Source organism: Cherax quadricarinatus, chromosome 95 (assembly GCF_038502225.1).
Source record: "Cherax quadricarinatus isolate ZL_2023a chromosome 95, ASM3850222v1, whole genome shotgun sequence".
Lineage (NCBI taxonomy): Eukaryota > Metazoa > Arthropoda > Malacostraca > Decapoda > Parastacidae > Cherax > Cherax quadricarinatus.
This window is the reverse complement of record NC_091386.1, coordinates 3293322-3305510: the sequence shown is the minus strand read 5'-3', so window position 1 is coordinate 3305510 and position 12189 is coordinate 3293322. Positions and strand designations below refer to the sequence as shown.

At 41.4% G+C, this 12189-nt stretch overlaps 1 protein-coding gene across 2 annotated transcripts in view; it reads left to right on the top strand.

Annotated features, from left to right (window-relative positions):
• Positions 1-12189, top strand: part of LOC128703970 (putative sodium-coupled neutral amino acid transporter 10) — a 71501-nt gene that overhangs the window by 2427 nt on the left and 56885 nt on the right. For both annotated transcript variants that reach the window (XM_070104881.1, XM_070104880.1), the window contains exon 2: positions 11301-11430. In XM_070104881.1, coding sequence (XP_069960982.1) covers positions 11344-11430 — 87 coding nt within the window. In that variant the 5' untranslated portion in view covers positions 11301-11343. The remainder of the gene's footprint in view (positions 1-11300; positions 11431-12189) is intronic.

Below are 12189 nucleotides of genomic sequence, written 5' to 3'. Positions count from 1 at the left end.
AGTGTCTACCTACTGAGGTACAGTGTCTACCTACTGAGGTGCAGTGTCTACCTACTGAGGCACAGTGTCTACCTACTGCACAGGTCTACCTACTGAGTGCAGTGTCTACCTACTGAGGCACAGTGTCTACCTACTGAGGCACAGTGTCTACCTACTGAGGTGCAGTGTCTGCCTACTGAGGTGCAGTGTCTACCTACTGAGGTGCAGTGTCTACCTACTGAGGTGCAGTGTCTACCTACTGAGGTGCAGTGTCTACCTACTGAGGTGCAGTGTCTACCTACTGAGGTGCAGTGTCTGCCTACTGAGGCACAGTGTCTACCTACTGAGGCACAGTGTCTACCTACTGAGGTGCAGTGTCTGCCTACTGAGGCACAGTGTCTACCTACTGAGGTGCAGTGTCTGCCTACTGAGGCACAGTGTCTACCTACTAAGGCACAGTGTCTACCTACTGAGGTGCAGTGTCTGCCTACTGAGGTGCAGTGTCTACCTACTGAGGCACACTGTCTACCTACTGAGGTACAGTGTCTATCTACTGAGGTGCAGTGTCTACCTACTGAGGTGCAGTGTCTACCTACTGAGGCGCAGTGTCTACCTACTGAGGCACAGTGTCTACCTGCTGAGGCACAGTGTCTACCTGCTGAGGTGCAGTGTCTACCTACTGAGGTGCAGTGTCTACCTACTGAGGCGCAGTGTCTACCTACTGAGGCACAGTGTCTACCTGCTGAGGCACAGTGTCTACCTGCTGAGGCACAGTGTCTACCTACTGAGGTGCAGTGTTTACCTGCTGAGGCACAGTGTCTACCTACTGAGGCACAGTGTCTACCTGCTGAGGTACAGTGTCTACCTACTGAGGTGCAGTGTCTACCTACTGAGGTGCAGTGTCTACCTACTGAGGTGCAGTGTCTACCTACTGAGGTGCAGTGTCTACCTACTGAGGTGCAGTGTCTACCTACTGAGGTGCAGTGTCTACCTACTGAGGCACAGTGTCTGCCTACTGAGGCACAGTGTCTACCTACTGAGGTACAGTGTCTGCCTACTGAGGCACAGTGTCTACCTACTGAGGCACAGTGTCTACCTACTGAGGTGCAGTGTCTACCTACTGAGGTGCAGTGTCTACCTACTGAGGCACAGTGTCTACCTACTGAGGTGCAGTGTCTACCTACTGAGGTGCAGTGTCTACCTACTGAGGCACAGTGTCTACCTACTGAGGTGCAGTGTCTACCTACTGAGGTACAGTGTCTACCTGCTGAGGTACAGTGTCTACCTACTGAGGTACAGTGTCTGCCTGCTGAGGTACAGTGTCTACCTGCTGAGGTACAGTGTCTACCTTCTGAGGTACAGTGTCTACCTACTGAGGCACAGTGTCTACCTGCTGAAGCACAGTGTCTACCTGCTGAGGCACAGTGTCTACCTACTGAGGCACAGTGTCTACCTACTGAGGCACAGTGTCTACCTACTGAGTCAGTGTCTACCTACTGAGGCACAGTGTCTACCTACTGAGGCACAGTGTCTACCTACTGAGGCACAGTGTCTACCTACTGAGGCACAGTGTCTACCTACTGACACAGTGTCTACCTACAGTGTCTACCTACTGAGGCACAGTGTCTACCTACTGAGGCACAGTGTCTACCTACTGAGGCACAGTGTCTACCTACTGAGGCACAGTGTCTACCTACTGAGGCACAGTGTCTACCTACTGAGGCACAGTGTCTACCTACTGAGGCACAGTGTCTACCTACTGAGGCACAGTGTCTACCTACTGAGGCACAGTGTCTACCTACTGAGGCACAGTGTCTACCTACTGAGGCACAGTGTCTACCTACTGAGGCACAGTGTCTACCTACTGAGGCACAGTGTCTACCTACTGAGGCACAGTGTCTACCTACTGAGGCTCGCAGGACCCTATGTCTAGCTTGCTCTTCATGGTACTCTGCCTTGACAAAAAAACTGAAAGATAGACTGCAAATCACCCAGAACAAAATCGTAAGATTCATCCTGGGTCTGGGACCAAGAGGACATGTAGTCCAGGATGAATTACAGCAGTTGGATATGCTGAATGTTGAAGACAGTAAAACAACTGAAGCTAAATCATGTTTATAAAATTGCTCACAAACAATGTCCAGAATATCTTGCTGTCAATTTTATCAAGGTTGGGAACCAAAGCAATCATAGTACTAGGGGGAGAGAGCACAACTTTGTAGTAGCCACAGTCAGTAGCCAGGCTTCAAACACCTTTTATTGTACAGCAGTAAAGGAATGGAACAGACTACCCGCACATGTCAAAGCCAGTCATAGCATGAACCAGTTCAAGAAGAGTGCCCAGAGGTGTCTGATGAATGTAGCTATAGAAAGGGAGGGGAATGATTTTCTATTTTTTAGCTAACATACGTGTAAATTTACCTTATTCCTAGTAACGACCCTCATATTGTAGATAGTCTTAATGACCCTCGTGTAGTTGATAGTCTTTTTAGTATGATAATAAGATGTTATCTTCTTTATAGAATAATAAGAAAATATTATAACCTTTATATTATAATAATAAGGTAAAAGGACCCCAATGGAAATAAGTCACTCTGACTTTTTTGGGTTATCCCAGGTTCTTTACACATATGCTGCTATGTATGATAATCTATGTAGTAACTGTATTTGTGTATACCTGAATAAACTTACTTACTTACTGGTTACTGGGGATGCTTGAAGTTCCTCAACTTGTATTCCCTGGAACACTGGCAACAGAGATATATGATAATATACACTTGGAAAATACTAGAGGGATTAGTACCAAACTTACACATGGAAATCACTGCCTATGAAAGCAAAAGACTCGGCAGGAGATGCAGCATTCCCCCAATGATAAACGGGCGCCATGAGTACACTCACAGATAATACAATAAGTGTCAGGGGGCCCAAGACTGTTGAACTGCTTCCCAGCATACATAAGAGGGATTACCAATAGACCCCTGATTGTCTTCAAGAAGGCGTTGGACAGGCACCTAAAGTCAGTACTTCACCAACCAGGCTGTGGTTCGTACGTCGGCTTGCGTGCGGCCAGCAGTATCAGCCTGGTCGATCAGACCCTAATCCACCATGAGGCCAGGTCACAGACCAGGCCGTGGGGGTGTTGACCCCCAAAACCCTCTCCAGGTATACTTGTGAAGGTACACAGGTCTTAATACATGTGAAGGTACGCAGGTGTTATTAATACATGTATATTGTGTGTTGATTTAACTTAAGATAGGCTAACTCAGAGTTTATGTGACATTGACGTCAAGATTAAGGGTGTGCGTAAGGACCTGGTGAGTGGCTCTTGATCCAGGGAATGGGACTTATCTTCCCCCGTGGCCTGGTGGCTAAAGCTCTCGCTTCACACAGCGAGGGTCTGGGTTCAATTCCCGGCGAGGGTAGAAACATTGGACATGTTTCCATACACCATCAGTAAAATGGGTACCTGGGTGTTAGTGGACTGGTGTGGGTTGCATCCTGGGTGTTAGTGGAATGGTGTGGGTCACATCCTGGGGACAAAACTGACCTAATTTGCGGGAAATGCTCAGCATAACAAGCGACTTTCTATATATGTAGTAGTATGTCATTGATGTCAGCTATGCTCTGTATACCATAGCTGTCTTTTTTTTTTCAACTAACTGGCCACCGAGACAGGTGACCTCAAAGGAAAAACGAAAGTTTCTCTTTTGAAATTTAGTAATGTATACAGGAGAGGGGGTTACTAGCCCCTTGCTCCCAGCATTTTAGTCACCTCTTATGACACACTTGGCATACGGAGGAAGAATTCTGTTCCACTTCTCCATTTAGATCTTTTTGTGCAAGACAGGTATACAATACCGACAAGATGAACGTTAAGACACTTGTGCAACATCAACAGATGTTGCACAAGTGTCTTAACTTTCATTTAGATCTTTTTGTTGTCAGCAAAAAATGAAAGATGTCTGTTTACCTTATATGAAATTGCTTTATTCTATTGGGATTTTTTATATAACATACAAAAGGTCACCAGTTTATAAATGCACCAAATTACAAACAGGACACTACATCTGCTGCGCTACAATATAACCAACTTGTCTGAAAGGTGATAATCTAGGAAAGTATACCAGTGAAAAAAAACACCAGGATGCAGTACACATGTGCTGAAACACTTGTGTGACAGTAATTGTCATGTGCTGTTACCTAAGCAGGTGCACTGGAGGTGTATTGTACTAGTGAACAGTTACTGCTGTAGGTGAAATACGTGTTTTTCCAATACAGTGTGTGCTTGCTTGTCTGTGCTGGTGTGCATACATTCCTATCTCCAGGACTTGAATCCTGGAGATGGGATGTACAGTGTCTGCTCTCCGAAGGAGGGATGTTAATGTTGCAGTTTTATAACTGTAGTCTAAAGCACCCCTCTGGCAAGACAGTGATGGAGTGAATGTTGATGAAAGTTTTTCTTTTTTTGGGCCGCCCTGCCTTGGTGGGAGACGGCCGATGTGTTAATAAAAAAATAATTAAATGTGTGTGTACTTAATTTTTTTTTCATTTACACAAGAAGACAGTGATGGAGTGAATGATGAAAGTGTTTCTTCTTTTTTCGGTCACCCCGCCTTGGTGGGAAATGGCCAATGTTTAACCCTTAAATGGTCCAAACGTATATACAGTGGACCCCCGGCTTACGATATTATTTCATTCCAGAAGTATGTTCAGGTGCCATTACTGAACGAATTTGTTCCCATAAGGAATATTGTGAATTAGATTAGTCCATTTCAGACCCCCAAACATACACGTACAAACGCACTCACATAAATACACCTACATAATTGGTCGCATTGGGAGCTGATCGTAAAGCAGGGGTCCACTGTATACGTTTTCTCGCGTAGCGCCCCAAATATTTTGAGAATTTTTTTTTTTTATAGGAAAAAAGAGTATGTGGTACCCAGGCATCCCCAATTTATTTTATATGGCGCACACTGAGTATACACACCCATTCTCTCATGTCTAGGCGACTCAGGCCTATCGTGCCAATGTTGAATGAATGACAAAGGAAACATATACAGTGGACCCCCGGTATTCGATATTAATCCGTTCCTGAGAGCTCATCGAATACCGATAATATCGAGAACCGAATCAATTTTCCTCATAAGAAATAATGAAAATCAAATTAATCCGTGCAAGACACCCAAAAATATGAAAAAAAAAAATTTTACTACATGAAATATTAAGTTTAATGCAATAGAATAATTACAATAACAGTAAAATAATTGACACTTACCTTTAACCCTTTGACTGTCGAAGGGCCAAATCCTGAAGTTGCTTCTGGTGTCGCAAAATATTCGAAAAAAAAAATTATTTTTTCTTATGAAATGATAGAGAATCTTTTCCCGATTGTAAAGACACCAAAAAAACGAAATTTGATGGAAAACTGACGGAATTACGCTCTCGCGAAGTTAGCGACTTCGGCGATATTTAAAAATCGGCAATTTCGCCCACTTTGAGCCCTATTTTCGGCTAATTCCGTTATTCCAGTCAACCAAACTCATAACTATTTCTTCAGAACTCTATTTTTTCTATCGATTGAGTACAAGAAACTGCCCATTTACCGATTCAACTACCCAATAACATGGTCAGAAATTTGCAATTTGGCCAATTTCACGAAAATTAAAAAATACGACAATTTCAAAATAAGGTCCAGAATGAACAATGCAGACATTCCTGGCTCTAAAATAACATTTTCTTTGTTCATCAGTCATGTCTCCAGGTCCCTGTGATATTACTCTTGCTTTTTATTTTGAAATTTTATTCAAACAAAAAATAGAAGATTTACTGTTATGCAGACTACTGCAATACTGTAATAATTGTAAAAATTACATCAACCCATTCATGACTGCGTATTAGAATGGCTATTTGGACATTTATTGGACAATGACATCATTTGTTCACTTTTGAACATCGGCAAAAATCAAACATTTCCTGTACTTTGTGCTCCATTTCCAGGTTCTTTTTATAGTAAAATTAATCAAAATCACCTCCATTTCTATAATATAGTTTCCATTCTATCAAATGAGACCAAGAAAACGAGAATACAACCACAAATACTATACGAAAATAGACCACAAAGTCGGCATTTTAATTAAAAAAAACGGTCGGAGTTTTTTTTTTCTCATTATGCACTGCGTGCTCCTGGATTTTTTTTATGTGGTGCACACTGACCACACAGACCCATTCTCTCACATGTGGGCCTACTAGCTTTCTCCTGCCTGATTTGAAGCCGCTAGAATTTATGAGTATATATACGTCAAACACGGTACCTCGCAAACGTATATATACGGCCGCGACAGTCAAAGGGTTAATGAAGATCTGGTGATGATTGATGGGATGGGAGGAGGGGAGAGGTGTTAGTGTTTAGAAGGGGAATCCCCTTCCATTAGGACTTGAGGTAGCAAGTCCTTTTCTGGGGTTACTTCCCTTCTTTTAATGCCACTAGGACCAGCTTGAGAGTCACTGGACCTCTGTCGCACAACAAATCTGTCCATAGGCTCTGTACCTCCCGTTCCTTTACGATTTGTCTAAAATGGGCCACAACATTGTCATTGTAATAGCTGTGTTAGGGTGATTTTCATCCATAAAGGTTTGCACTTCAACCCACTGTGCACACATTTCCTTAATTTTTGAAGTAGGCACAATGTATTCCACAACTGGTATAGGCTTCTCAGGGTTAGCCCCAAACCCTTCAAAATCTTTCTTAATTTCCATACTAATTCTCACCCTTTTTACCACAGGGTTGGCACTAGAAGCTTTCTTGGGGCCCATGGTGACTTATTTTGCAGAAACAAGCACCAAACACAGTGATATTATGGATAATATGGAATGTACCGAATGTATCCTTAGATGCACGCACACTGGCTGGCTTGTAAACACTGGCACACACGGGGCAGTTCAGGCCACACGTGGACAGGTCTCGTATGAATCGTATCGAATACCGGGTTTTCAATCGAATACCGAGGAAAATTTTTTGCGATATAATGCATCGAATACCGGATTTATCGAATACCGATGCCATCGAATACCGGGGGTCCACTGTATATACATTTGGGGCGCTACACAAGAACGTATTATATGTTTGGACCATTTAAGGGTTAAAAAAAAAAAGAAAAATACATGAGAAGATTAGCATTCATAGTGTTCATCTTTTTTGTGATTTATCATATATGAAAAGAATAAGTGCCACTTTGAAACAGCGAAGAAACATGCAGGTGTGGGGTCAGTCAGATCTATGAAGCGCAGTACTGCTTAATTGCACATCATTGAATTGATGTGAAATTATACCATTTATTCATTAGCTAACTTTCTTATTGTGCATATAATTGTTGTTAAGTAAAGGGTGTGATGAAAGAGAAAAAGGTAGCTTATGAGAGGCTTTTACAAAGCAGAAGTGTTATAAGAAAAGCAGAGTATATGGAGAGTAAAAGAAAGGTAAAGAGAGTGGTGAGAGAGTGCAAAAGGAGAGCAGATGATAGAGTGGGAGAGGCACTGTCAAGAAATTTTAATGAAAATAAGAAAAAATTTTGGAGTGAGTTAAACAAGTTAAGAAAGCCTAGGGAAAGTATGGATTTGTCAGTTAAAAACAGAGTAGGGGAGTTAGTAGATGGGGAGATGGAGGTATTGGGTAGATGGTGAGAATATTTTGAGGAACTTTTAAATGTTGAGGAAGGAAGGGAGGCGGTAATTTCATGCACTGGCCAGGGAGGTGTACCATCTTTCAGGAGTGAAGAAGAGCAGAATGTAAGTGTGGTGGAGGTACGTGAGGCATTACGTAGAATGAAAGGGGGTAAAGCAGCTGGAACTGATGGGATCATGACAGAAATGTTAAAAGCAGGGGGGGATATAGTGTTGGAGCGGTTGGTACTTTTGTTTAATAAATGTATGAAAGAGGGGAAGGCACCTAGGGATTGGCGGAGAGCATGTATAGTCCCTTTATATAAAGGGAAAGGGGACAAAAGAGATTGTAAAAATTATAGAGGAATAAGTTTATTGAGTATACCAGGAAAAGTGTATGGTAGGGTTATAATTGAAAGAATTAGAGGTAAGACAGAATGTAGGATTGCGGATGAGCAAGGAGGTTTCAGAGTGGGTAGGGGATGTGTAGATCAAGTGTTTACATTGAAGCATATATGTGAACAGTATTTAGATAAAGGTAGGGAAGTTTTTATTGCATTTATGGATTTAGAAAAGGCATATGATAGAGTGGATAGGGGAGCAATGTGGCAGATGTTGCAAGTACAGTGGACCCCCGGTTAACGATGTTTTTTCACTCCATAAGTATGTTCAGGTGCCAGTACTGACCGAATTTATTCCCATAAGGAATATTGTGAAGTAGATTAGTCCATTTCAGACCCCCAAACATACACGTACAAACGCACTTACATAAATACACTTACATAATTGGTCGCATTCGGAGGTAATCGTTATGCGGGGGTCCACTGTATATGGAATAGGTGGTAAGTTACTAAATGCTGTAAAGAGTTTTTATGAGGATAGTGAGGCTCAGGTTAGGGTGTGTAGAAGAGAGGGAGACTACTTCCCGGTAAAAGTAGGTCTTAGACAAGGATGTGTAATGTCACCATGGTTGTTTAATATATTTATAGATGGGGTTGTAAAAGAAGTAAATGCTAGGGTGTTCGGAAGAGGGGTAGGATTAAATTATGGGGAATCATAGTAGTACCAACACTCTTATATGGGTGTGAAGCTTGGGTGGTAAATGCAGCAGCGAGGAGACGGTTGGAGGCAGTGGAGATGTCCTGTCTAAGGGCAATGTGTGGTGTAAATATTATGCAGAAAATTCGGAGTGTGGAAATTAGGAAAAGGTGTGGAGTTAATAAAAGTATTAGTCAGAGGGCAGAAGAGGGGTTGTTGAGGTGGTTTGGTCATTTAGAGAGAATGGATCAAAGTAGAATGACATGGAAAGCATATAAATCTATAGGGGAAGGAAGGCGGGGTAGGGGTCGTCCTCTAAAGGGTTGGAGAGAGGGGGTAAAGGAGGTTTTGTGGTTAAGGGGCTTGGACTTCCAGCAAGCGTGCGTGAGCGTGTTAGATAGGAGTGAATGGAGACGAATGGTACTTGGGACATGACAACCTGTTGGAGTGTGAGCAGGGTAATATTTAGTGAAGGGATTCAGGGAAACTGGTTATTTTCATATAGTCGGACTTGAGTCCTGGAAATGGGAAGTACAATGCCTGCACTTTAAAGGAGGGGTTTGGGATATTGGCAGTTTGGAGGGATATGTTATGTATCTTTATACGTATATGCTTCTAAACTGTTATATTCTGAGCACCTCTGCAAAAACAGTGATTATGTGTGAGTGTGGTGAAAGTGTTGAATGATGATGAAAGCATTTTCTTTTTGGGGATTTTCTTTCTTTTTTGGGTCACCCTGCCTCGGTGGGAGACGGGTGACTTGTTTAAAAAAAAAAAAAAAAAAAAAACTAAACCATACCATGGGTGGGGCTTAAACCCGCGGTCATAGAGTTGTGAAACTCCAGACGGCTCTCTGACCACTGGTTCAAGCCCCACCTGTGGTATGATTTGTTTGCAATTGTATCACTACAATTTTGCGAGTCTTGTAGCTAACTACATGAGAAATCCTACTTAATAGTCTGTCTAATTAATAATAATAATGATAATAATTTTTATTTTGATATGATACGTAGTTGTAGAAAAGAATATAATAATTGGGTGTGCATGTAGTCGTTAATCATTAGGATTAGTTTGCTTGAAATGCATTGCATACTAGTGGCTTTCTTTTGCAGCTAACAACGTTTATTACATGTAAACTGCATTTAGGTGAAGAGGTCAGAAGGCAGGTCAGGTGAGGAGGTTAGAAGAGAGGTCAGTTTGAGGGGATCAGGAGGTAGGTCAAGTGAGGAGAAGGTCAAAAGACAGGTTTCCAAATGACTCATTTGTATGTTGAAACATCAGGAATGCAACATGTTTTGCTGACATTGTATGCAGTTCTGACAACCTTAATGATTTTATATTACACAAATAACCCGCACATAGAAGAGAGAAGCTTACGACGACGTTTCGGTCCGACTTGGACCATTGACAAAGTTACACTAACCAGAAGTCGAGTAGGACGGCTATATATATTAGTTTTATTGGACATGCAAATATGAGCCTTTATCATTACTTAATACAAAATTAAGTGAGGATACGTAGATAAAATACTGTACATTTTGATTTCAGTACGTATATGCTGAAAGAATGTAAATTGTAACTGGGGGCAATTTGAGGTTAGTAGCAGTGTATTATGTGTATAACTTATTTGTGCTAGGGAGGTGCCTTGATGTTGCTGAATAGCTCTTGATCCATGGAATTGGAGTTACCCTTCTCTCCCTAGAAACAGTTGCTTTTCGTGCTCCAGGTGCTGCATGACCCCTTAGAATTTTACATTCCCCTTAATTATATAATAAAAATTATATATCCCAGGGACTTGCAGCACTGTACACTTGACTTTATATACAAAGAAAGAAAGCAGTCAGCAGGATTCAGTCCCACATGAGGGAAGTGGGATAGCTCCCCAGTGTGATGCTTTAGACCACTCAGCCACAGATGCCACAAGAAGCTAGGTACACCTACCATCCGACTTACGGCCGAGTTCGGTTCCGAGAAACCGGTTGTAAGTCGAAATGGTCGTAAGTCAAACTTTACTACTGAATATCAACAAAACATTTTTGTAACGATTTTATTTTATTGTTTTATTTTTGTATTTCATGTTTTACTTTACTTTTTATGCTGTTAGTACTGTATTTTATACTGTAAGGTTTAGGATAAACACTGTGTACAACACAAATAGTTGTTTATTTCCCAGAAATTTGGCACAAAAAACACGGTCATAAGTCGAGTGGTCATAAGTCGAGTGGTCGTAAGTCGAGCAGGTCGTAAGTCGAGTGGTTGTAAGTCGAGCAGGTCGTAAGTCAGATGGTAGGTGTAGCCTGATTACAAGCCATGTTTCTTCCTAGCCCCGGTGCACACCAGTGAGCCTCAGGCATGGTTTCCAGCTGACTGTGATCTCTCTCTCTATATATGTACTTCTGTTTCTGTGTGGTTAATTGATGCCTATTTATATAAATACTGACTGACATTACTAGTGCAAGTTTCCTAAGTTTGCAGATAATCAAGTTTTATATTACTGTTAACCTGTGCATTTTGACGCTTTCGATCTTAATGCCTTTTTTTTTTTTTCCAGATATTGAGAATTAGCATTTTTGAAAGTTAAAAATTTCGTTTTTTTGTTTTTCTTTTTTTTTCCTTAGAGGTTGAAGATGTCCTAGGATTAGAGGCAAGAGATCGCGCAGGATGGCAGGGAACATGAAGCATGTTGTCAACATGGCTAACTCCATAGTAGGAGTGTCCATCCTCTCCATGCCTTACTGCTTCAAGGAGGTATGTTAGTACAGTTGACCCCCGGTTAATGATATTATTTCATTCCAGAAGTATGTTCAGGTGCCAGTACTGACCGAATTTGTTCCCATAAGGAATATTGTGAATTAGATTAGTCCATTTCAGACCCCCAAACATTCACGTACAAACGCACTTACATAAATACACTTGCATAATTGGTCGCATTGGGAGGTGATCATTAAGCAGGGGTCCACTGTACAGTAAACCCTCTATAAAATGGGGTTATGTAACGGACTTCTGAAATAACAGACACAGTCCACTGGGTGAATTGTACTCATTTATTACAATATACATACTTGTAAAGTAAAAGGACTCAAGTGCAACTAATGTGACAGAGCGAAACGTTGCCACAATAAAATGTCACATTAGTTGCACTTGTGTCCTTTTACTTTACATATTGTCGGTAATTCTACCAACTTTATTACAATATACATACTTGTCAGTTATGTGTACAGTACTAAATTAAATATACAATAGCATTACTTTAGTACTTCTTCCAGGATTTTTTTATTGTTATTTTGATTTAACAGACACTCGGAGTATCTCGCATCAGTCAGTTATATTGATGCTTTACTGGAAGAAGGCAGGGTGTGCTGGACTTTAATAATCACTGGATAATTGCATAATTTTTTTATGATCCTTATTGTTTGAGCATTCTTTTTGTGCATTATTCCTTCAGATGCTCTCAATAAAAATTAGCCAAACTCCAAATGAGCAATCACTAGATAACTGTGTTGTAGC